We start from the raw sequence: 23,779 nt of genomic DNA, 5'->3' as shown, positions 1-23,779 counted from the left end.
TAGAGGGTGTTGGGGATATGGGTGGGGGAGGTCTTCAACCAGAGTGATGCTTGAGCTGGCAGCCCCTGCGGGGAAAATGCCATGGGGTCCASGACCCCAGGGCCCCAGAGTAACAGAGCCCTGGAACAGGTTGCCCAGAGMGTTTGTGGAGCCTCCTTCTCTGGAGATATTCAAAACCCCCCCTGGACATGATCCTGTCCAGTGTATTCTAGGTGACCCTGCTTGAGAAGGGGAGATTGGACTAGCTGGCCTCCAGAGGTCCCTTCCAACCTCAACCATTCTGTGATTTTGTGATTCTGTGGGGGCAAATTTSGATGGCAGAGCACCTCCATGCAAAACTACACCAGAGAAGCTACCTCCACCAGCTCTGCCCCAGGGAGAAGGGGCTGAAGTGGAGAGGAAGAGACCGGTGCATCCTCCTGCTTCACATCCAATCTGTCCATTTTGCCTTCCAGAGCAGGCTGTCGAGTGGCTGTGATTCGAAGAGACATCCAGGCCCTTCTCAACAAACCCCAGAGGGAATGAAGAGTCAGCAGATGCTCCCCACTTGCTCAGTGGCCTGAAAAGGCCACTTGCCAGCAAACAGGCCTGTTCCCATGGAGATGTGGGATCCACTGAGATGTACGAGTCCCCGCTCTCTGATCCTAGCCATGCTTGCCGTTTCTTTCCCCTTGCTCTGTGGAAGGGTGAACTGCAGTTGGACTCATGTGGCAAAGCAAGCCTGCCTGGGACAGGAGGTATTGTCAGAGGCCTGAGTCACCTCAGAGATCATGGGATTTTTGCCTCACATCTCCTCAAMTGCTTCTTGCATCTCTGGTGGTTTTTGAGTCTTCCTCAGGAAAAGGCCACCAAGCCACTCCTGGCTTACATGTCCTCTCCTCCATATTCATGTGCCCCCCCCCCCTTTCCTCCTCCCCGCCTGATGAGCTACACTTAGCCCCAGCCTGTGCAATTGGAGGCCTGCAGGGCACATGTTCCATTACAGAGGTGGATGCAGCTGCAAAGTGGAAGGGAAGAAAAAGGAGGGCTGCATGGATCAGGGTTACCTCTCCTCAGGTCAGCTGGAGCATAGGACATATCAAGCAGTGCTAACAGAGTACAACCCCTCTGGCAATTCCCCACACACATATCACAGCATCCTGGCATAGGGACACTGGAGAGATGTTAGACCTGGGCTAGACAGAAATCAAAAGCCTGCTTTCTCCTTCTTCCTGAGGGTCTGCCATTATGGGAGAGACTGAGGAAGAGTCTGGTCTGGCAGTTATTGCTATTCTACTAACAATTACTTAATAACAGCTAATGATAATAGTTAATTTCTCATTCTCCAGAGGGTTCAGATTCATATCCCAAGAATGGGGCAGGAAGGGATCAGGATAGCTGTGACAGGATGTATATGTTTCCTGGAGGTGTTTAGAAACACTTCCTGAAGACCAAGAGGAGACAGGGTCTCTGCAGGGCTTGCCAGGATCTGCAGAAATCTCTTTTCATCTCCATCTTTCTTCTTCCATGCAAGAACAGCACAATTTTTCTCCATAGTCCCTGCCTCACTGGAAAGGGGAAGTAGCTGAACGCACAGGAAGGCTGGGCAGAGAGGAGTTAACTCCAAATTCAACCTCAGGGAGAAGAGAAGAAAAAGAAAAAAAGAAAAAGAGAGATCAATGGATCAGCAGCAAGAGCAGAGGGAGGGAAAAGGGGAAGACAGAGAGAGAGAGTGAAAGGAGCTCAAGAGAGAGCAGAGTGTGGGAGCGAGAAGAAAAGAAAGCGGAGCTGGCGGCTTACAGAGACCAGAAAAACAGAGCTGAGTGGCAGAACACAGGCAGGGGCGACAGCATTGCCCAGACCAGCTCTCCGTGGCCTGCATCCTGTGGAGCAGCAGGCTACCTTCTCCTTGCTGCCACTGCCTGSGCTGAAGGTCTCTCCTGAGAGAGCTGCGAAGCAGCAGGCTCTTCCTCCCAAAGGTGAGTGTCAACTTCCCAAGTGAAGGGGCAGCCTTGGACTCTGTTAGCAGAGAAGAAGCTGATGCCCAGAGATGCACTGTAGCCTACATACGAGGTGTGCAAGCGCACTGACCTCTGCCAGAGCAGAAAGATCCCATGGGGCCAGAATGGAGGAGATGATAGTTTTTAGTGGGACAGAGGGGACTGCAGAGCCAGAGAGACAGGAATGACCTTTTGGTACGATATAAAAAGGCTGCGCAAAAGGAGAAGCAGTGTGAACTGAGAGATGGGGAAGTATGGGGTGAAAGAGCTTGCACTATCCAAAAAAAGAGTTTMTTGCATCTCAGCAGTTGCTAGATAATGGTGTCTTACCCTTTTCGTTGCTGCTCAGTGAAGGACAATTTGTTCTAATGATAGAACAATAGGGCAAAGGCTTTTAGGAGATAGAGTGTTTGCGCTCCCTGCCTGAGAGCTGTATTACTCAGTGTTGGAGGAAGTTTTGCAGCAGATCACAATACCTCTCTCCTTGAGCTTTGGGATAAATTGCACTCCTTTGCAATGATTATCAGTTTTTGCTTCATGATGCTCTGGGTCTCCCCGCACATTCTCTCCCATATCACAGAGACAGACACTTGGCAGCACAGAGCTGTGCAAAGAGTGGAGAAGAGCCCAAACAGCAGCAGACTGTGAGTGAGTTGGGCCAGGTCCCAAGGGCAGAATAGGACCCAACAGCTGATTCCCCTTTCCTGTGCCATATCTACTGGGCTAGCAATCCCCTAAACCGTCAGACTATTGACACTCTCTGCATTTCTCCAGGCCCTTTGAACTCAGAGATGAAAACAAGATAAAGGTGATAATACAGTATAGTGCAAATTGCTTCTCCCAGCTGCTCACRCATTGATTTAGCCTCCACCATCTCAGCTGGCTAGCTTCTCTCAGCATCAGGAAGAGCTGTTCCTAGTCTCATCTCCTACATTGAATATTACTATGCAAACAGAGTAACGGGTAGCCAGGCCCTAGGTGAATTTGGCCCCAGCTGAAAGAGGMACTGAGTTCCCCTGGGACATGAGCATGCTAGTGTGCTGTCATTGAGATGTGTTATCCTGCGTGGTAGGTATCATATCTCTGCTGCTGGTGGTGGTGGCATAACCCCAGTGGCTGACATGGTGGAGGCTGAGGGTACCAGGACTGCTTGCACCCGACAGGAGCCACCATTCCTATGTCTTTGCAGCCCTCACTGAGCCCTGTTGAATACAAGATGGGATTAAAACTTGCCAAAACAAGGCATTCCAAGAGATTTAGCAGCTTTGACATTTTATAAAGAATGTAGAGAAGGTGAGGTGGTATGGCAGAGGGTCCTTCAGAGGCTGGGAGCATTGGAGATGCCATGGTGTGGACATGAATCCAGGCAGGGAAAAGGTGTTTTGTCTCAATTCACTCAAGCTAGGGAGGTATGGGCTGACTGATCCCAACAGCATTCTTGCCAGTGATGTCACAAGGATATTGATGTCATCATTTAATCAGTTTATTGGAGGTTGACCTCTTGGGGAGAAATGTGGTCATCAGACAAAGGCTTTACTCTGCTACTTGCTGTCAGTGGAGCAAGGTTTAAGTCCAGCTCAGTGTCATTCCTCTGCAATCCTCTTAACCTCCCAAACATCTCTCTAAGTTGATTACCTCCTGGCTCCCTCCATCTGTGGGTTTGCCATGACCCAATAGGATTTGTGAATCTCTGTGGATCTCRGATCATGTTCCCCCTCTGCACATATTCCCAACACCACATTCCAAGTGGGAAGCAGACAGGGCCTCCAACTGCTTCAGAAGGCACAGGATACACAGGCATCTAGGGATCTGGCACCAATTCTAGGGCTAGGGCTCTGGAGGACAGATCAAAGCTAGCCTAGTGTGGAGACTGTGGACAACACTGAATGGCACCTGTGCATCCACAGCAATGCACAGTCTGGACCTGRAAGAGATGCTGTTTCTCTTTTTCTTCCTGAATAGGCTGGCTCTGTCTGATGGGGAGATGCCAGAGGGCTGGAACACCTCCTCTGACAGCCTGGAGGTGCAAGCTGCAGGGATTATTGTGCCTGTGATCTTCTCCCTCATCTTTCTTCTGGGCACCGTGGGGAATGGGCTGGTGCTGGCCGTGCTGCTGCGTAATGGCAAAGTGAAATACAACACCACCAACCTCTTCATCCTTAACCTGGCCATGGCTGACTTGTGCTTCATCATCTGCTGTGTCCCCTTCCAAGCCACCATTTACACCTTGGATGGGTGGCTCTTTGGGCCCTTTGCCTGCAAGACTGTGCATTTCCTTATCTACCTCACCATGTATGCCAGCAGCTTCACCTTGGCTGCGGTCTCCATTGACAGGCAAGTATCTCCTCACCTTTGATTCTCTCAGCTCAAGGACAATGTGTTAGTCACCTCTAAGGAGTAAGAGAAAGGCCAGTCCTTGCCCCATCCAGTGCCCTATAAGAAGCAGGTAGGGTCTCTCCAGAAGCAGGGACTGTGAACTCTTCTCCCCATCTCCCCATGCCCTCTCTCAGCACCTAGTCAAGCTCACAGTCTGGTTACCCAGTCCTTTCCTTTCCTCACTTTGACAGGAGGAGTGCAGGCACACACAGGGACTTAGTGTCTGCTGGTTAGAGCCAAGAGCACCAAAGGCCCAGAGCAGCAGTGTGCCAGAGGAGAGATAAGGCACTGTGAGGGTCCTGCTCCTCTTCTTTTCTTCCCTGATTCAGGAGCCATGCTGCTTGCTCTGCCCAAGCTAGAATGGCAGAGAAGGTGAGGGAGATCCTGCCTCTGCCATTGGKGTGATCCTGATCACTGTGTGAATTCAACATAATTCTCCCTCCTAAGCAGAGGAGAAGGGAGGAGAGATGGGTGGCTATATAGTAAGGGATGCGCAGAAGGCAGCTCCATGGGGCAGGAAGTCAGGGATGTAACTTACCCACCCATTTTGTTTGGTCTCTCCTTCTCCTTCCTCTCCCCACCAGGTACCTGGCTATTCGTTATCCGCTGAAGTCTCGGGATCTCCGCACCTCCCGAAATGCAGGAGTGGCCATTTTAGTGATCTGGTCGCTGTCACTGCTCTTCGCAGGGCCTTACCTCAGTTACTACCAGATTGTCCATTACCATGGGATGCCCATCTGTGTCCCAATCTGGGAGGACCAGCGCCGAAAGATTTTGGACATCCTTACGTTTGTTTTTGGGTACCTCCTGCCTGTGACTGTGGTGAGCCTGGCATATGCCAGGACCATCAAGTTCCTGTGGACCTCTGTAGAACCCCTTGAGAGGATCTCAGAGGCCCGGAAGGCTAAGCGTAAGGTCACCAAGATGATTGTGGCAGTGGCCATCCTATTCTGCCTCTGCTGGCTGCCCCACCACTTGGTCATCTTGTGCTTCTGGTTTGGCCACTTTCCCTTCAACCGAGCCACTTATGCCTGTCGCCTGGCTTCCCACTGCCTGTCGTATGCCAATTCCTGTCTCAACCCCATTGTCTATGCTCTCATCTCCAAGCATTTCCGCAAGCGTTTCAAGCAGGTCTTCACCTGCATCTTCTTCCAGAACAAGAACAGAAAAAAGAAGAAGAGAGTTGGAAATAAAGTCCACATGGTCAATGCGGGCAAAGGTTTCACCAACAACACCAGAGGTTTCTATAGAGGCAACACTGAGGTGACCCAAGTCGGAGAGGAGAATACCAGGTCCTGCCCTGGTCCACTGAAGAGGGACCCTGAAGATGCCAGTTACACCAGAACATGGACTCACCAGCTACAAGATGCTATGGTCTCTGTTCACAAAGGATTGCTGGAGGAGGAAACTCTGGCAACAGCTGGCCACCCCCTGGCTGTGACCCCTCCAAGGAGAACTCCAGAATTTGTGACTGTTCACTGCAGATGAGCAAAATGAAGAAACCTGTTATCCAGCCTGTGAGTAACTGCTCCATTCCCAAATGGACAGAGAAGTGTGGGGCAGTAGGAAATGGACCCAGCAAAGCCACCAAAAGCTCCTGAGGCAATGGTTAACCTGTTGCTCACAGACTCGCTCACATCATTCATCTAGGATTGGCATAATTCACCCATATAACACAGAACAGAGAGCCACATTAATGTGATACCAAGTGATCTAGGTGGTGTTCTTGTCAATATGTTTTAAGGCCTCTGTTTTTCAGCTTCCTAACTTGCTAATTTTCTGAAGCACCTTGAAACTCCAGGAGAGAAGCAACCAAAATGAAAACATCCTGGTAGGAAATCCAAGCTATGGAAAATACTTCAGAGCATGAGTAGGAAGGGTGGAAAGAGTGCACACAGACCTCTATGTGAGTACAGTAGCTGGCAGAGTTGGGGTGCTATGTCCAGGCCCAAGCAGTGAAACACCATCCCCTTCCCCTGTGCCTTTCTTTTCTCGTGATCCAGAGGCAGGTCTAATCCCCCTTCCCCSCTTCCCTAGCCACTGCAGCCACATCAGAGAGGGCCTTATCTGAAATACTGTCCCACTTACAAGGAAGTCAGCCATTTGTATCAATACTTTGATTATACTGATTCTGCAGCAGTCACCAGTCATGTTCAAATGATTTATGTCACAGAAGGTGAAGGCCAGAAAGGCTTGTGTGCTGACACCCTCCCCCTGTACCTATGGATGCTCTGATGTTCAAGGTGGAAAGGATCATCAGTCCTTGCTGTGGGAAGGATGGGAAGAGCTTCAGGGATCACATTCACCAGGAGGTGCTGGAATTTCTCCCCTGCTTGACCTGAATAAACACCTGTACTTTCCTCTGCTTGTTGCATTTGCTGTGTCCTGGCTGCACTCTCTGCCTGGCATGCAGCTCTCCTATTTGGCTTATAGAGAATATATGAGCTGTCTGACCAGTCTGATGTTCCCAAGTCATTAGTGGGATATTATTATTTGTTTTGACTTTGCAGACACTGCAGAAGGGAATGGAAGAAGCAAAGCTGAGGGTTTGAAGAAGCGTCCTAGAGCACCACTAGTATTCAATATATAATCCTAATAGATGTAGAGAGACGTAGAAGCAGAAAGAGGAAAAAGGAGGGGTGGTGAAAGAACAGATGAGAGGGGAGCAATATACATGATAAATGTAAGGGCTGGGCAATAAGCAGGTTAGAAGGTGGGAGATATTCACTAAGACAGAAAACGCTGGTGAGGAGAAGGAAGAATAAAGCAAGGGGAAGAAGCAGAGGGGCAGAAGAAAGGGCAGAGGACCCACATTTTGGTAGGAGCCTTCTTCCCAACACACATACCCAGAAGCATCATACTGCTCCAGAGCTATGGTGGGCATCATTCAACCTCAAGGGGCCCCAGTCCCATGGCAGTTTTCACCAGCATTTCTCTGCATCACCAGCTTGACAGAGAAACCGAGAAAAACATCCTCCAAGCAGGGCCTTTGATCAGTCTAGGAATGAAGGTGACAAGCTGCACAGCAAGCATCCCCATCTCCAGACAACTCCCTGCCTCTGGGCTGTGTCACAAGGGCACACTGAGGAAGGGAGCTGGTGGCACTTACACCACTGAAAATTAATTTCCATAGTGCCTGGCAGACCGGAGCTCTAAGCATGCAGCTGACAAGGCAGCTCCATCAACACTGAAAACCAGCTCCTTCTGGGCAGGAGGAGGCTGCTGAGGAATCCACAGGGACATGGCAGGAAGAGAAGAGTACTGCAGCCAGCAGAAGATAAAATGTTCCTGTGGAAAAGGGAACTACCAGGCTGGCAAAGAAGCAAGGACAAAGAGGAAGGGTTGTCCCCTTCTGTCCAGGCCAGGTGGGCAGCCAGGAGGCAGAGGGGAGGCCCCTATTGCAAACACTTGCAGGAGAGTCAGGAGATGAGTGTCATGGGAGAATAAAAGTAATCTTCCCTCCCTGTTTCACTCTTCCTCACCCGAAACAAAATGCTCCTGGCAGAACTTGCAGATGGAGGAAGATGCGTTGCGTGTTTCAGGCCAGATGTAGTAATGACATGAGTGGAGTGGGGAAGAGGACAGAGCAGGGGCACTCCACTTTCCCAGGAGGCAAAGTCCATATGCTGCATGTACGTGATGACAGCTGCCTTCTGCCTCTCCAGCCCCCTCCAATCTGCCCTCTACTTCCAGGGAGATGGGAAAACCAGGTTAGGGTCAGAAACACTCTGGTGACATCTGTACCAGCAGTCACTCCAGGAGCAGGGCAAGGCCCCCACACTGTCCCCCCATGGCTTACCCAGCTTTTGGTGACGCTGTGGGACAAGCCCAGGAAGAAGCCTTAGGAAAGACATGGGCAGGTCACCGAAGAGACTGTGAAGGGGGAAAGGGACTGCTTTTGTCTGGCCGTGCAAGCCCTGAGGAAGTAAAGGGGACCTGACATGGAAGGACCTCTGTGGTGAGAGATGAGGGAGAAACCTCTGTTAGCATCATGCTTCCAGTAGACACCCCCAGGGCCTTCGCTTTACTCTAAGAGTGGCAAAGATTGTCAGGTCCACAGTTTATCCTCACTGAGATGGCTTTCTGTTGGCAGAGCTCCCGTAAGAGATGAGCTCTTTGTTCAAACCTGTAGCGCTGAGCTCAAGCCCCTGAGAGCTCCACTGCAACCTCCTGTGAAATCCTGCAGCCAGGCTGGGACGCAGCAGCATGCTTCAGCTGCAAAGCAGTAAACCAACCACTGTCCCAGGCCAACATTTACTTTAAATTTTATATGATCACAATGGCCCTCCTTTTCCTTAATTGCACATACAGTTTAAATAGTGCTGTGCAGCTCTTGAATGTGTAACCTCTAACGTGATGCAGACTTCTGCAGCAATAATGCCCTAATATCAGGTGAAAAAGAGGAAGCTTGGCAAAAGGTGTTTAGTAAAAGCAATAATATTGTGGGACACTGGGCAGTCGTGCTAAAGAGCTCAGCTGGAAAATGGTTAAAGACCTTTGAGGCAGCAGTAGGTTTCAGAGTGAACATGCTTGCCAATCATCTCTCCTTTCAGTACGGCTGCCTTCCCTTTTCCCTCCATAGCTACCCTCAATTGGTGTGTGCATGGAGTTACTCCTCCCACCAAAGGCCTACAGGCTGACTTTCCAAGTAGAGATACAAGGTCAAGATATTGTGGCAGACTCCATAGGCTAGAAATCTGCAGGGATCATACTGCTGTCTTTATAGCTAAATTAAAACAGCAAGGTACGTCAGCCAGAAGATAGGWGCACCCACATTGGTGAGTTTGCAAGGGATGCTGCAGACAGAGGTGCAGCTGRCAGGTTAACCCCTCCAAGATGCAGGCTCACGCTGTGAGTAATCTGCTGACAGCCTRCTGATTGTTGGGAGCTGATTGCTCGCATAAGCCTGTGACAAATGTAGAATCGTTGGAGGCAGCACAGCCCCCATTGGTGGTGTCCTGAGCCCTGCGCAGGCTCTGGAAACCACCAGTGCYATTGCTTCCCCTTGTGCACAGTGGGACCTCAGAGAGGCAGCCAGCAGCTGCAGTTAGAAAATGAAGATTTTTGGCATCTCAGGAAGGGAGGAAACAGAAGCTGTCTCTGTGGCTCCTGGCCCCACTCCATTCCAGCTCTCTACTGGCAGGGCTGTAATGCTCCTGTCCCGCCTGACACTGTTGGAAACACCCTGTCCTTCTCCTTCAGCACTTTTGGGCCACAGCAAAGTTAATAGTTGCTGCTTTATGCCCGCAGCCCTGGCCTTGCTGAGCCAAGTGAGCCTCCTCAAGATGCCTTCCCTCTCCTGGGAACTTCTGGCTGACCTGCCTCATCCCTARCAGTGGAGGATGCAGTTTGATGGTTGGTCCTTAGCAATTGCAATCATCTGCAGATCTCTCCYGGAAGGGAAGGAGGATTAATGTCCTGCCTCAACTGTCTCAGCCAAAAGACTTCCCTGTCAAGCCAAATATGGGGTGGTGGGMACTGCATGGCTGGGATGGGGGAAATCAGACAGCAAAGGAAGCTACAGGGCTTGTAGAGCTCTCGTGCATGTTAGCTGCCCTGGGCAATGCTGCAGGGACACAACACCTCCCCCTCCTTATTTCTGCTCTTTTCTCATCTCCTGCCTCTGCTTGCGTAAATCTTCCCCTACTGCTTTGTCCTGCCTGCTTTTAAAATTCTCAAGTGACGTGGTATTTCTAACCCCTGCCGAAGCTGTTGAACAGCCCACTAGAGCTCAGCAGCAAGGACACCTCTTTCCCTGCACCGAGGCCAGCTGGATTGTTGTGCTGAGCATTACTGCTTTTTTCCACTTGAGTGTTTGATGTTGCTCTCTGCACCTTAAGCCTCCTTTGCTTCCTATCTCTATTTCTGATTTTTCTGGCTTCCTTGACACAGTAGCTCCTTCCTCCGTGGTTCCTGCAGCTCCTCTGAAGCCAGGTCCCTCCAGAAACACCTCCAGCATGCTCTGCCCGGGTTCTCCAGAGTCGCTAAGCCTGCAGCTCGCTGCAGTCACCCTTTGCAGGTGACTGCGTGGTTGGGGGCCAGCCCAAGTAGCCATGAGCATCCTCAAGGTAATGTGACTAACTCAATAGTTTCTCTGGGTGAGGGCCCGCGTCAGAGCTCAAACTGTTGGAGAGAGAAGGGAATTGAGGCTGGAGCGATGACGTGGCTTGGCCCGACCCTGCCTGTTCTTGCCCATGCGAGACCGGGCTGTGGCTCAGCCCTGATCCTGTTCCTCCCTGTCTGAACCTTCAGTACTGGCAGCTGGGCTGTGGCGCAGAGGGGAGCCAAGCCAACGATCAAGTCGAGACTGACTGCTGCATGGCTGGGCTAAGCTTGAATCAGGGCAGAGGGGCAAGGGGAAAACTTGTGATGGAAGGTGAATTTAGCAGGGCAGATGTCTGCAAGCTCCAGCACCCTTCCCTTAGCTCTGCCTACTACTAAAGGTCCCCATTTTGGGGAGCACATAAGCAGGAAAGGCAGACACTGCACCCAGCTTGACGCTGGGGGATGCAGGTGGCCTCAGAGCTGGCCGGAGTCAGGAAGGAATTCCTGTCAGTCCAGTAGCAGAAGCAGTACAAGCTCCAACTGGTTTAATAGCTCAAAGGTAGAAGCAAAGAAAAGGTGTCATGTCCTTGATATGGATCTGACTTTAATTAAAGCCGAATRAGCTTAATTGCTTTTTTCTAACCATTCCTATAAACACAGCCTCTCCTCCAGACTGATTAGTGTACTGCAGACTCTGCTCCCAGCTTTTTTCCTTAATTAATGATTACTTGCCTGTACTTGTCCTCACCCAGGCTGACGAGCTTTGCTTTAACTCTAGAGAGGCTAGTTTGCCACAACTGGAAAGTGGCTGAGTGCAGCATCACACTGGGGCAGGGAGAAACTGGGAGGCTTGTGTTTTCTGGCTGTTTTAGGATCATGTACGGATGCCCTTGGTCATGTAATGGTGGCAGCAGGACTTGTAGCAGAGGAAGATGTGGTGGTTGGGTCATGGTGGGCAGGGCTGCTCTAACGAGGCTATACTCAGCAGACTCCCTACCTCCCCAGCTTGGGCCACCTCTGCCCAGTGCTAGGACTGCAGCTCCAGGTGGTGGCAGGGCTGGGAACACCCCAACAGCTCTGCCACTGAGGCATGCCCCAAAGGCACCCAAAAATCTGGAGGTCTCAGGCTCTTCCTTCTCCCTCTCTACCCACAGGCGGTCTGGACCTTCTCATGCTGTCTCCTATCCTCTCTTGGCCTCCTGCTCCATGTGGGATACATTCCCCCATCTCCAAACTCTGCCAGCACTGCAGCACCCAAGCCAGGTTAAATTAAAGCTTTAATCAGGCTAAATTAAATCTTTCTCCTTCCATCCACATCAAGGTCTCTTGACTTCCCTGCTTGCTGAGAGTGAAGTTTTATGCACTCTCAGAGAAAGATGCTGGTAGCAGTGCAGTCCCTCACTCCCACACCCCCTACTCATAGCCTCTGCTCTGGCATCTTCTGCCATGTTCCTCTGCCTGTGGTTGCCTACTCCTTCCTTGCCACCTTTGCCATGAAAGCAGGGAAGGGTTGGTTAAATAGTCCCTGGAGTAAGGCAGCAGTAGCCACCAACCCCTTCCCTGCATCAGGGACTAGGCACATGGGCAAAGGCTGCCAAGAAGGGGAGTTACACCCCTGCATTTTCCAGCCTTGTCTCTCCAGGGGCTGGCACACGGTATCCTGGGCCCTTACATGCCCCCTTCCGAAAGGAGAGAAACGTTGCCCTGTATACCAGTGGCTGAAGTAGTTAACAGCCTCTTGGGACAGGCTGTGGARGCAGATGTGGAGGATTGGCCAGCCTCCCACCTGATGTGCCAGGGCATGTGGGAGGACAGCCAGCCATGGGGAGACTTAGGCTAGTAACCTGGTCACCAAAGAAGAGATCACTATTGCTGGGTGATTGCAGATGGTCCTTGCAGAAGGGAAAGATGTKTATTTGGGACAGGTTGCTGAGACTGGCAGAGGAGGGACACTAGTGCTGGCTAAAGAGGAGACTAGGGCTAGCGCCAGCTCCGGCRCAAGCCAGGCTCACTTACTCTCTCCAGTTTTGTGCTGCTCCTGGTACTATTTGCCATGTTGCCCACCACATTCCCAGCTCTTGTCCCAAGTGGCTGCAGATAATTTAAAATCCTGCCTGAAATATAAGCAGTTCTAGTTTGCTCAGTGCTTTAAGTTTAGCCTTAAGGGAGTGAAATGCTCACCTTGTGCCTCAAGACCTCTGAGGGCTTCAGCTCTCTTCTCTGTTGTCTCACTGCCATTTGGAAACTTTGCGCAGCATGCTTTGAAGATGATCAACTGAGACGTTGGCCAGCCCATCCAGGGCAGTTTTGCTAAGTCTTACTCATTTGCTGGACATACAGGAAACACAGGCATCTCCCCTGTGTATACGTAATGAGCCTGATGCTGTCCGGAGGTGTCAGCCCTATATACTAGGAGATCATCATGCGCATGCTCCTGCTTTCCTGGCACGTCAGACTTCTTGCATTTCTTGTATTTTTGTTCAGGAAATCCCAAGTACAAATCTGGCAGCTTTGTTGAGGGGATTCTCTGTCTGCAGACACATGGGGATGGGAGGCAGAAAGCCAGCAAAAGTTGTTACAAGGAGGACTGAGGCACCAATTCCTGGGCACAGAGCCTGCTGGAGCAGCAGGCTTCAGTGCTGCCTGGTTTTCTTTTGTGTTCATGGAAACAAGACTTTGTACAGACACTCTGCAAACAGCCCAGACTGTACTGCAAACATGTAGCTCATGTCAGGACAACCTTGCCAGCTGACAGGCAGAGCAGTAACAAAGTGACAGGGACGATTTTGGCATGTAGCACAATTAGCTATAGACAAAACTGGTTAAGTGTTTTTGGTTTTAGCTTTCTGTCTTCTGATTCTCRACTTAGCAGTTGCCAACTGATTATTTTAATTCTTCTAAAAACCCTATATTAAAAACTCTCTTCCCCCAAAAAGCTTTCAGAAAAACTCAGACAACTCTATCTGCCGTATCTCCTCTATCAACTTCCTAATCAAATCTCATAGCTCTTCCATCTAGTGACCCAGYGGACTCTGAGCAGCCCAGGGCTGCTCTCCCACTCTGGCTGGGTGCAGTGCAGAAAGGCATTCTTTTTCTGCCAGTACCTTTCCATGAGGAAGGAGATGAAATCTGACTTGCTTGCTGAATGAGCAGAGGAAGCAGATAAAAGGGTGGGAGGGTTGCTAGAGATGCATCATGGGGCCTATTTGGCAGCACACAGTATAATTACAGTGAGAGATTTGGAGTTTGCTCGAAAGGCAAAGGAGGAGGAACTAATAGAGTTCTGCTGTCTCAAAAGGTTGTTGACTCAATACCCTGGAGCTTAATTATTTCAATTGCTGAAGAGCGAAAGGCAGTAGATTCTGGATGTTCATGCATACTGCTGCTTGCATTTTTGATTCATTTGTATGGGTGAGCAGCTGCTTCAGAGAAAGGCTTTTTGCTTAATAGCATCTATGTAACTTTATTACAAGGCTATGTACAGGGTTATTGCTTCTGCTGTGCAWCCTCAGCGAAATGCAAACAGGTTTTGAGTCTTTGCTTCCTTGGTGAGCCAATCCTCTACCTGGCTGGCTTAGGTTGYGGGGTCTTACAACCCAAGTCCCTCACGCAGGGGCTGCAGGGACAGTGAGGTTGCTTTTATGTTCAGTGACGAAGGTTTCAGTGCCCCACTGCAGAGTCCTGCTGTAGAGGATGTGGAGAAATAGTACATTTAGAGGCCAGATGGCTGTAATGGGGGAGCATGAGCCTTGAGTCAAGTCCTGTTTGCCAGAGCGTGCTGGTGGCCCAATACCATGGCACCAACGAGGGTGATGTGCRCCATCGCACAGTGGACAAACTGAGAAGGTGGCAGTTAATGGCACAGCACAGGGAAAATAAGGAGGCTCTTTAAGTTTAATGGCAAAATAAATAGCAGAGGGAAAACTCTGCAGCTGAGTGTTTTCTTTCTTCATTATTGCAGCAGACACTTCCAGGATGTGTGGAAAGATGCCCCCAACCTCACAGCTGTGGGCTACACAGGGAAATCTGTGGTCCAGGGTGCAGGTGCAGGGGAAAAGCTGCAAGATSAGGCCAAAGACTCTAGGCCAGGAGCAGTAGAAGAACCAGATGGTGCCAGCRAACAGCTTCTGGCACAATGTGAAGCCACACTCTCTTTCTCCCCCTGTAACCATTCCTTTCYCTCCTTCCTCCACCAGCACCAAACCGTTTTTGAGACAGAGCTGCTGCGCATGGTGGGGTGGTCCAAGCATGACCAGCTGACACAAAAAAAACACGTGACTTTCATCAGAACAGTGTCAAACAAGTAGCATGGCTCTCCACAGCACAATGCTCTAACTCTGAGGGCAAAAAAGCAGAACTGACTACAGTGATTCCTACATGATCCATTTTTCCTCTAGTGAAAATCGGATCCCATATTCTCTTATTTGCGCTATCACTAAAGTAGCAGAAAAGCTTCCTATAACCCTGCTCTCCTTTGCTTGCCTCAATTCCTTCTGCCAGCCTTCAAGTGACTCCCAGCTCTGGCTCACCGCCCATGGAGGCAGCAGTGCTGCAAAACAGGCAAGGTGGGTGCTCGTGGCTGGCTGAAGCGCCTCTACTTTCCACTCTAGGCATGCAGACAGGAACAGTTATTAAAAATTTCAACAAACAAAACAAGAAACTGAAGAGCTGTTGACAACAATTTATGCTCAGGCTAAAATCTTAGCTCCGAACCCAGCTGAAGCATGTCCCTGGTTTTGAAGAAAGCTTCCAAGCTACATCAAGTTTGCAGATAACATCTGCAACAAAGGTATCTACAGCTATAAAGACAAGCTCAGCAGCCTGCTCTTTGGGTACCTTAGTGGTCTTCTCAGCAACAAAGTCGCTGAGTGCAGAAGCAGAGACAGCCAGGCATAGATGAACATCAACATGAGGCTGTGAAGATGGGAAGAAGCAAGACAAGTAAATGCTGGACATACAGTTCACCTGCTTCTCAAACAGGGATCATGCTGTGAATTCTCTGTCTTGCCCAGAGGATGCCCTTCCTTAGGACCTCATCCCCTTGCAGTTTCTTTACAGTACAGCCATTTTATTTGGCAATGGGCAATGTACGAGAGTTAACCACCTTCTCCCAGCTAGCTCTGTATTTATGCTGGAGTGCAGACTGGGAAGGCTGCACTTTCCTCTTCGCAAAACATGTCTTCCGCCAGCTTGAAGTAGCCCTGTTGAGATTCTCTTTTCTCTGTTTTTATCGTTTCCCAGCAACTATCTAGAGTTAAAGTTTGGATTTCTTGGCTGTGGGAATGGGATCAGAAGGTGAGTCAGCAACTAAGTATTTTAATCTGCAAACAGATYGGTGTTTGAATTCAAACAACTAGATATTGTCACTTCTAATTTCAGTACTAGGTTTGAGAGTAGCAGTTACCAAGTCAGGTGCTGTGCCTGGGGCCTGGAACATAGGTAAAGGAGGAGGAATGAGCCTAAGAATCAGAAAAGGCTGACAGGATTTTATTGAATTCAAAATACAAAAAGGTCAGATTGTCTCCCACTCCCTCAGTATCCTTCCCATCCAGCCGTATCATAATGAAGCATCAGTATTCACAGTGACAGTTCCAGCCAAAACACAATACTGTTAGTCCCAACCATGGCTTCCCAACACCCCAAGGACAGCCCATCAAAAGCCATGCGTGTTTCTGATATCTCAGCTTTGAACATGGAGGTCAAGTTAAGTCTTTTCCTGTACAAGGAACGGATCGGTTTTTAGATGACAGGAGGCTAACCGACCTGATGGTCTCTGAAGAATGCTCTGAACTGTGGCTGTTACAAGATTAAGCTGAATCCTAAGAATGGGCACTCCAAACCCACAATTCTCAAGCTGTGAGATGGGTATCAGCATCAGCACACCAAGTGATTTGAGTGTGGTACACAGATGGGAATTCAGATTGCTACTAGGCATATTCTTCTCCTCCTGCTGCCAGTTATGCCCTGCCTGCAAGATATCACRGATCCATGCTCCAAACCCAAGCTGCCTACATCTTCATTACTGATCTCAGTGGAGCAGATGCAAGAGAGTAGCAATGGTAATTCCCTGCATCCTTCACAGCTGCATTGCCTCAGGCTTCCAGCAGAGGTCATAGCTCTTTCCCCAAGCTCAACTTAAGAGCCTGGTAAAGCACATCTCCATGACAAGCAAGAAACATTGCGCAGGTGTCAGCTCTGGGTTTGCTGCTGCTACAGCAGCCATAAATCCATCCCCATCTCAGCCCAATAATATGGCTGACTCCAGAACACCTCCTGTTGCCACTGGGTTTCTAGCCTGAAACCACCAGTAAAGGGAAACAGAAGAGTCAGTTATGGTGGGGTTCTCTGCAAGATATAGATGTCTGCCTAAATCTGTACTAGGATTAAACCACCCTCAGAATTCTTGCATCAGGGCAGCTATTATCTGCTAACTGTCTACCTGAGTATTTCTCACAAGTATTTCACTGTAGTATTTAAGCACTAATTAGCGGCAGTGATTTAAAAAGTGGGGTCAGTGGAAGCTGTTAGTCTAGTGATTAAAAGCTTTGTACCCCATTCAAAACCAGATAAATTCTCTTCCTTCTGATTGTAGGCTCTGAGAAAGGTTAGGATTAAGCCTCTGCCCTTGTTTCTAAAGGCAGTGTATTTGCTCAGCTGCCAGAGTGCAGCATTAGGTTTGTGTTATTCCCTTTGCACAAACCCTTCTGCTGTCCAAGGCTTTCACTCCCTACCCTGTGCAACTCTGTACTGCAATGGTGGCAAAAGAACCCTATTCCAAGCAGATTTGTGATGCTGGTCAGCTGCTGAGGGCATTAGCCAGGAYTGGTGATCACACACGGCTCCAGCCACGACTTACATTTAATTGAAGAGCTTAGAAGGTGGAATGCCTCTAGAAGGGGCATCCTACTCAGCACTATCTGATAAAAAGAGGAGCAGCTTTTTTCAAAGGTCTCAGCTGCAGCACTCTATCATCCAAAGCTTGCTGCCAGCCCATGAGGCAGCTGTGGCAGCAGCCGCAGGGACAGTCTGAGCACCACCRAGAGAGTGGATCTGGCAGGAACGGCTCGTGGCAGCAATGTTCATTCAGCAGTCTAGGAAGCAAGCTGGAGCTTCCTCTCTTTCTCTCTAAGGCTTTTCCTTTTGGATCAGGGAGATGGTTTGGAAGCCTGTTACCTCTTCTCCATCTTCTGCATCTGCAGGCTGAGCGATGTGAAACTGGCCAGGAGGTCTGTAACCTCATCCACCTGCCAGAAGAATAAAGTTGGCTGTTAGGCAGGAGAAAGCAGTTGTGCAGTTGTCCACTATCACATCAATCCCCACGTAGCAGAGGCACCAGGATGATTGGCAGTGCTTACAATGAGCTTACACTAGGACAAGAACCCTCCATTGTATAATCATGTAGGAGGGCTCCTGCGGTCCTGATCCAAATGCAAAGAAAGTTTCCCTGCTTCCTCAGGACATAAATGCTTGACCTCCACCTCACACAATCTAGCCAGTCCTTAAAATGGAAGTATGTTACTGCATTATCCAGAACTTAACACTGGTATCAAGACTACTTCCTCTAAGCCTGTTTTTGAGAGTCAATCTTGTATAGCAAAAACCAGGACAGACTCCAAAGGCCCTGCAACCTGCAGGCTGTGCTGCTTCCTGACCTTAAAATGCCTGACACTCAGCCTCTTTGATCTCTAGCTTCTCTGCTGAGTATACTAGCCACAGTGATGCTTTCTCCCAAAGGAGAAAGCACAAATCATCACAGAACTTGGCTGCCTTAGCCCATATGAGCAAGAACACATCCATTCTACGATTCTGTAACTCTGTCTTCAATGTCACTTTGATCAAGCAATTGAATTCTCCTGAATACAAAAGCCACAACACAAGTAAGTCATAGTAACTCAGTGCTGCCTACCTGCTCTTTTGTGCTGGTCATCTGTAACTTGGAGCAGAGGTCATCCAGCTGTTCCTTTTGCTCATGCCTCCCCAGACGCTCCAGGTATTCCCTTAACATCTGGATAATCTGAAACAAACAAACATTAAGAGGCAAACATCATGCAGCTGTACCAGGGTATGATGYTTTTACAGGAGAAGCAGTTAAAACTGCCAAGCACAGCTTGGTGGTGTAGCAGAGTACATGACCCCAAGAAGAACACATGCAAAACAACTGCCAGCACCACCGCCAGCAGCAGAGCCCAGTGAGTCACTAGAGAAGTTGATCAGCCTCAGACAGACTAATTGTGATCCTATGCCCGGTCAAAGAATGAGTGAGAYTGATAAGCCCAGCTGGAGAAGCACAAGTTCTAGGATTGCCTTGAAAGCATCAAGCTTTTCTTCCTGGTCAGCTAGCTTCTCTCACTGTGAGTAGCAGGGACTTCCTACTCCATCAGGACCTGCTTCTGCACTAAGAGTGAAAATCAGATGGATGGCTCCTACAACAAGGCCCACACCTTGCACATTTGTGAGGCAGCACTGCAGCTTGCTCCTGTCCCCCATGTTCCCAAATATTAGAAAGCAGAGCAGCTTATACTGGGATTTGGCAGCCAGGAGTGTCCTACACACCATGTGCCCCTACTAGAACACACATGCCGTAACTACAGCTTCATGCTGTGGTCCCTGAAGTTGTCCATCACAAGCAGTCTATCTTACATGGTGGCTGAAGAAAGAGCGGTCCATACAGCCTGAGAAGTAAGATATTCAATGCATCCTTGGCCTATCGCAGCCAAGAGAGGTCCTGCAAAAATTCAGGGTAGTGGTTGGAAAAATAAGGGTCTCTGAAAACAGAAGGAAAAAGTCAAGCTTTCCCTGAAGCAGCAAAAAGCATATAGACAGGTATTTAAAACAGCTGCCAAAAGCTATTTGACCTAAAGGATAAGGGAAACTGCCAGCAGCTGCACCACCTTACCAGAACATAAGAGTGTTTCTTCTACCTGTTTCACTTCAAGGCGTACGGCCTCCAGGCTGTGGGAGAGTCCTTCTTGCAGGATGTTAAGCTTTGATTTAGCCAGGTGCAGCGGGGTTCTACCAGCTCGATCCAAGGCATCAACTCTGGCCCCTGGGAAATGCATGAGCAAGGACAGAAAGTGAGGTCTGTCTAAAAGATTTAGCGTCCCTGGGCAATATCAACAGGGGCAGGGCCAGGAAGGATAGGCCACAATTTTTAAAGAGGAAGTGTTACCTCCGCGCAGCAGCGTGGTGATGACAGGAACGTGGTTTGTGCAGGCAGCTGGGGACAGAAAACACAAGACAACTCAGAGTGGTGCTAGCCCGAAACAAAGGAGTTTCTGCTCAAATATGGAGGTTACCACTTCCCAAAGGGCTCTTTGTCATGGAAAAGAGGAATAGTTCAACTGTTAAGGGTAACTCTGAGATAAAGCCTAGGTACTCTCTCTGGAACAGGTCTCTTTGTTCCTTGGGGCTGTCAGAGGGAGGGAAATGGATTTTCCCTAACTCTRATCCTTAACCCTTCATGAGGAGTAAAGCTAATGAAATCTAAAGACTCCTTCCTAAGTCTTTACAGCTGGGCATTGGCTACTGTGATGCACAGGAGAGAAGGATGCAGAGGAAGGAAACAGCAGGTCAGTGTTCGCCTTTCTGCATGCAAAGCTCACCTGCAAGGCACTTACCCAAATGTAAGGGAGTGTTTCCCAGTCCATCTCTCTGGTTTGGGTCAGCCCCATGGTCCAAAAGCAACTGCACTGGAAACAATGACATAGAGCCATGTCAGTCCCTTCTCTTTGTCCAGCAGGCCAGGGCCCATGTGCCACAGTCCCTGATACCCACTCCAGTCATGTAAGAAGCCTCTCATGCTGCACCAGCAATGCTTCTATCCAGCATGACAGCTTCCACCCACAGACAGGGAACTGAGATTTTGGCAGTAAATACAGAAGAAAATAGGACATATCTAGCAAGTACCACTGCCACTGAGCTCACTGAGTGGAAGAACTAGGACTGAGGACATCCTTCCTTCTACACCAGTACAGCCCTARAGCTGGGAGCTGCTGCTGCTCCCACCTCAACAGGAGGACTTGATGAGTCCCCGAGCTGGAATTCAGTTGACAGTCTTACCACAGAAGACAAGGAAGAAGACACTGCCATGTGTTGAATCAAAAATAAAGCATTTTGTCTGAAATCTCTGCCACAGAGAAGTCTGATCACAGATTGCCCCCTTTCCACTCACCAATGTGATCATTGCCATTGCAGGAGGCAAAGTGCAGGGCTGTCCGGCCTTTGTCATCTGCAGCACAGGGGTCAGTTCCATCCTCCAAGAGTTGCTGCACTGACAACACCAAGATAAGGAAGAAAACATATGAGTTGAAGGGGCATGTGATTAGAAAGGGGTAACACTCTCACTCATCCACACATAGATACATACTCTGCCAGCTGTCAAGCAGCAAACGAATCAGCTCCTGCAGGCATCCTGGCTGAGCAAAACCAGCCTAGAGAACGTGCCCTCCACCCTCAGTGGGACCCTGTTACAGCTYGCACCAGCTTGCATTCACTACCATAAAACAAAAGCTATAACAGCCAAGGCTGAGGATCTATCTAAAAAAGCATTCAGGCTCCAAGAGAATCAGCAGCAAAGGTCTACAGAAGAGTATAAGAAGAATGCAAGGATGTGAGGCTACCTCTCACAGCCTTTAGTTGCCTGCACTTCAGTCAGAATTAAAATCCTGCTCTTAACAGCCCTCAGCAGGCTTCCTCTATGTATTTGTGCAGTTACTTTATGAGTCTTCATAAACTTTTTACATCAACGTGTACCTCTGGTGAGAAGTTTCACAGTGTAACTCCATCCTGTGAGAACAAACACCTCCTCTTGCGTGTTTTGAATATGCCACTTCCTGGTTTTATCTCAACTCCCCCCCCATACACCTTTTTTTTCCTCCATACTAACTGTGACTACTGATTGGGAAGCAGGTAGGTGAGTGCACTAACCCCAAAACAGCAGCGCAAACATACCCATAGGGAACGATCTRTTCAAGTGAGCAAGTGAGCAGCCCTAGCAGTCCTGTCTAGAAGCTCTAATATCATTTTCTCTCATTTGTTCCCCCTGGTCTTCTACCTAGCTACTTCTTCAATGCCACCACGAGCCCTGCTTGTGCCTATCTTTCTCAGATAAGAAGGAAAAACCTGCTCATGGTAAGGCAGAGGAACCACTATAGCTCTCCAGTACTGGATACTGCAGAGGCAAAGAGACCAGTAAGGTCTCAAAAGACTTTTATATAACTAAGAATAGCATCTACATGTGGAAGGGCAACTGTAAGGGCTACTGCTCCTGATCTTTTGATATTTTCCTGATATGGTAATCAGTACACAAAGTATAGATCCTCCTGTAGCTATTAAAACTACTGATGGATTTGCTGTATTTTGAGATCTTTATAGCACATCCTGTAACAGTCAGAGCCAGCCAGCATTAGAAAAAAGTTAACAGACAGCTCAGACAACTGAAAGTTACCATTCTCACGAGTTTCCAGAGCTAGAATTATGGTCACATTTGAATTTCTTCCTCTATGCCTACAATAAAGACCACCTTTAAGCGAAAGTCACATCTGAAAAGATGGAGGTGGCTTAAGGGGGGAAGTTTGATACACCCTAGACAGAAGACTGACATAGATTGACAGTCCCACCAGAAGAAATCATTAACAGGGAATGCTTGACCCTGTCCTTCCCTGAAACCAGCAGGAAATGATGCAACTTCTCCCATTCTCACCAACTTACAAGTGAAGACTTGCTGTCACCACACAATAGAGCAAAGATTTTTACTTGTTGATGAATGATTAAGTTCACTGTCAGACACTTCTTCAAGTTGTTGAGTAGACAAAGCACAGTCAGATTATTAACRGGGGAATCTGTGTATCGCATACATGTGTATCATTAAACTCTAAGATGACAGAAACATAAGATTTCATTAAGTCTGATTCTTTCAGTCTTCCTATTGACTCAGTGACTGATGCCATGTCACATACTTCCTGTACTGACAGAGCTCAAAGCTGACTGATCAGTCAGTTCACAAAACAAGGTGTTTGACAGCAAGACTGGCTCTGTGTGTTCTCACTCCTCTTGCTTGCTCTTGTTCCCTCAATATCCCAGCAAAAACATAAGAGAGGGTGAACTGGAGGGTGAAGTATGCTAGACAACCCAACTGTTCCTAATATATCAGGAGTTTCTACAAGTCAAATCATTTCCCAATTCGTTTCACAGCAGGAACAGTTAGGCCAGCATAACCGAGGATACAGTAAACCCCAAGAGGGACAATATAAGAGGCCGATACAGTAAGACGATATTGCCACTGAATGCTTTGTACCAGAACCCTAACGATCTATAACGTAAAAGGGTAGACAGAGTCTTACAGAGGCCATGAGCCTTGTCTGAAGTCAGTGTGAGAGGCAGACAAAGAGACCAGTGCTGATCCCTGTTACGATCTACTGGGCCACACAATCTCAAGATATTGGTCATGGCTTGTATAATTTTAACTTTTCCTTCTTCCAAAAGGAATACTTTCTTGCTGCTTAGAGTAGGGCAGAAGTTATATACCAAAAGAGCTGAAATAAGAGTGGAGCATTGACTTATGGCAATCAGACAACTAACACTATAAACCAGACAGAAGAGAAAGGCTCACTCTGCTCAGAAAATGAAACAAGATTTCGGAAAAGCAGTTTCTAGATTTACATAATCCAAAGCACCATTTCTTAAAAACTAGTTGCATCTTTTTCCTCCTCTTCTAAAATAAAGAACCTTGACAAAACTCCCAGCACAAGATGGGGAGTCTTACCTGTGTCCAAGTCATTGCCATTGGCAGCTTCACGCAGCTTTTTCAGAGCTAGGGAGAAAAGAAGGCAATTACTCAAAAGCAGAGAGGAAAGAGGAATGTTTCCCTACAGAAACATCCCTGCTTTCTCCTGAGGCCAGCCACGGCCCTCAGGCTCCTGGCAGGACCTCGCACTACAGGGAGCGGGGGTACCTTCCCAAGCCCCCCAGCAGGCAGAGCCCACCTCCTGCTAGAGGCCACACACAGGCAACCCGCAGCTTTACCGGCTTCACGCAGGCTCCCTGCCTCAGAGGCTCCGCTTACCGAGCTCAGCCGAGCCGAGCCGAGCCGAGCCGAGCCGCCCTCATTACCCTCACCGAGGCCTGAGGGACAGCACGGCTCGGCTGCCCTCCTGCCCGCAGTGCGGGGCCTCCCCCCACCCGGGGGCCGGGCCTGGAGGGGCCCGCCCGGGGACGGGGGTCCCCGCCGCCCCCGCTCACCGTGGCTCTCCTTGCCCGTAGGCCCCAGCCTGCGGTGGAGGCGGGCGGCTCTGCGCAGGCGGCGCGCCGGGATCTTGCCCGCGGGCTCCTCCCGCTGCCACAGGACGTGCAAGTAACCGAGGGGGGCGCCTGGAGCCGCC

At 49.3% G+C, this 23,779-nt stretch overlaps 2 protein-coding genes across 2 annotated transcripts; one reads left to right on the top strand and one right to left on the bottom strand.

The window, feature by feature from the left end:
* Positions 1-3,922: 3,922 nt before the first annotated feature.
* GALR3 (galanin receptor 3) lies at positions 3,923-6,731 on the top strand. The gene is made up of 2 exons (XM_085323403.1): positions 3,923-4,313; positions 4,940-6,731. Exons 1-2 carry the CDS (start codon positions 3,964-3,966, stop codon positions 5,841-5,843), a joined length of 1,254 nt encoding a protein of 417 aa, XP_085179529.1. The 5' UTR covers positions 3,923-3,963; the 3' UTR covers positions 5,844-6,731.
* Positions 6,732-15,866: 9,135 nt separating this feature from the next.
* Positions 15,867-23,775, bottom strand: ANKRD54 (ankyrin repeat domain 54; the record flags this gene model as incomplete). The annotated part of the gene is made up of 8 exons (XM_085323437.1): positions 15,867-17,644; positions 18,307-18,414; positions 19,322-19,446; positions 19,570-19,617; positions 20,018-20,089; positions 20,572-20,670; positions 23,164-23,211; positions 23,640-23,775. Coding segments are annotated over 8 exons (711 nt in total), but the record flags the coding sequence as incomplete, so codon positions are not given.
* Positions 23,776-23,779: the final 4 nt, after the last annotated feature.

The sequence above is a fragment of the Rhea americana genome, unplaced genomic scaffold (genome assembly GCF_003343005.1).
Source record: "Rhea americana isolate MKP2758 unplaced genomic scaffold, rheAme1 scaffold_85, whole genome shotgun sequence".
Classification (NCBI taxonomy): domain Eukaryota; kingdom Metazoa; phylum Chordata; class Aves; order Rheiformes; family Rheidae; genus Rhea; species Rhea americana.
The sequence above is the reverse complement of the archived record's forward strand: the minus strand, read 5'-3'. Positions and strand labels throughout refer to the sequence as shown.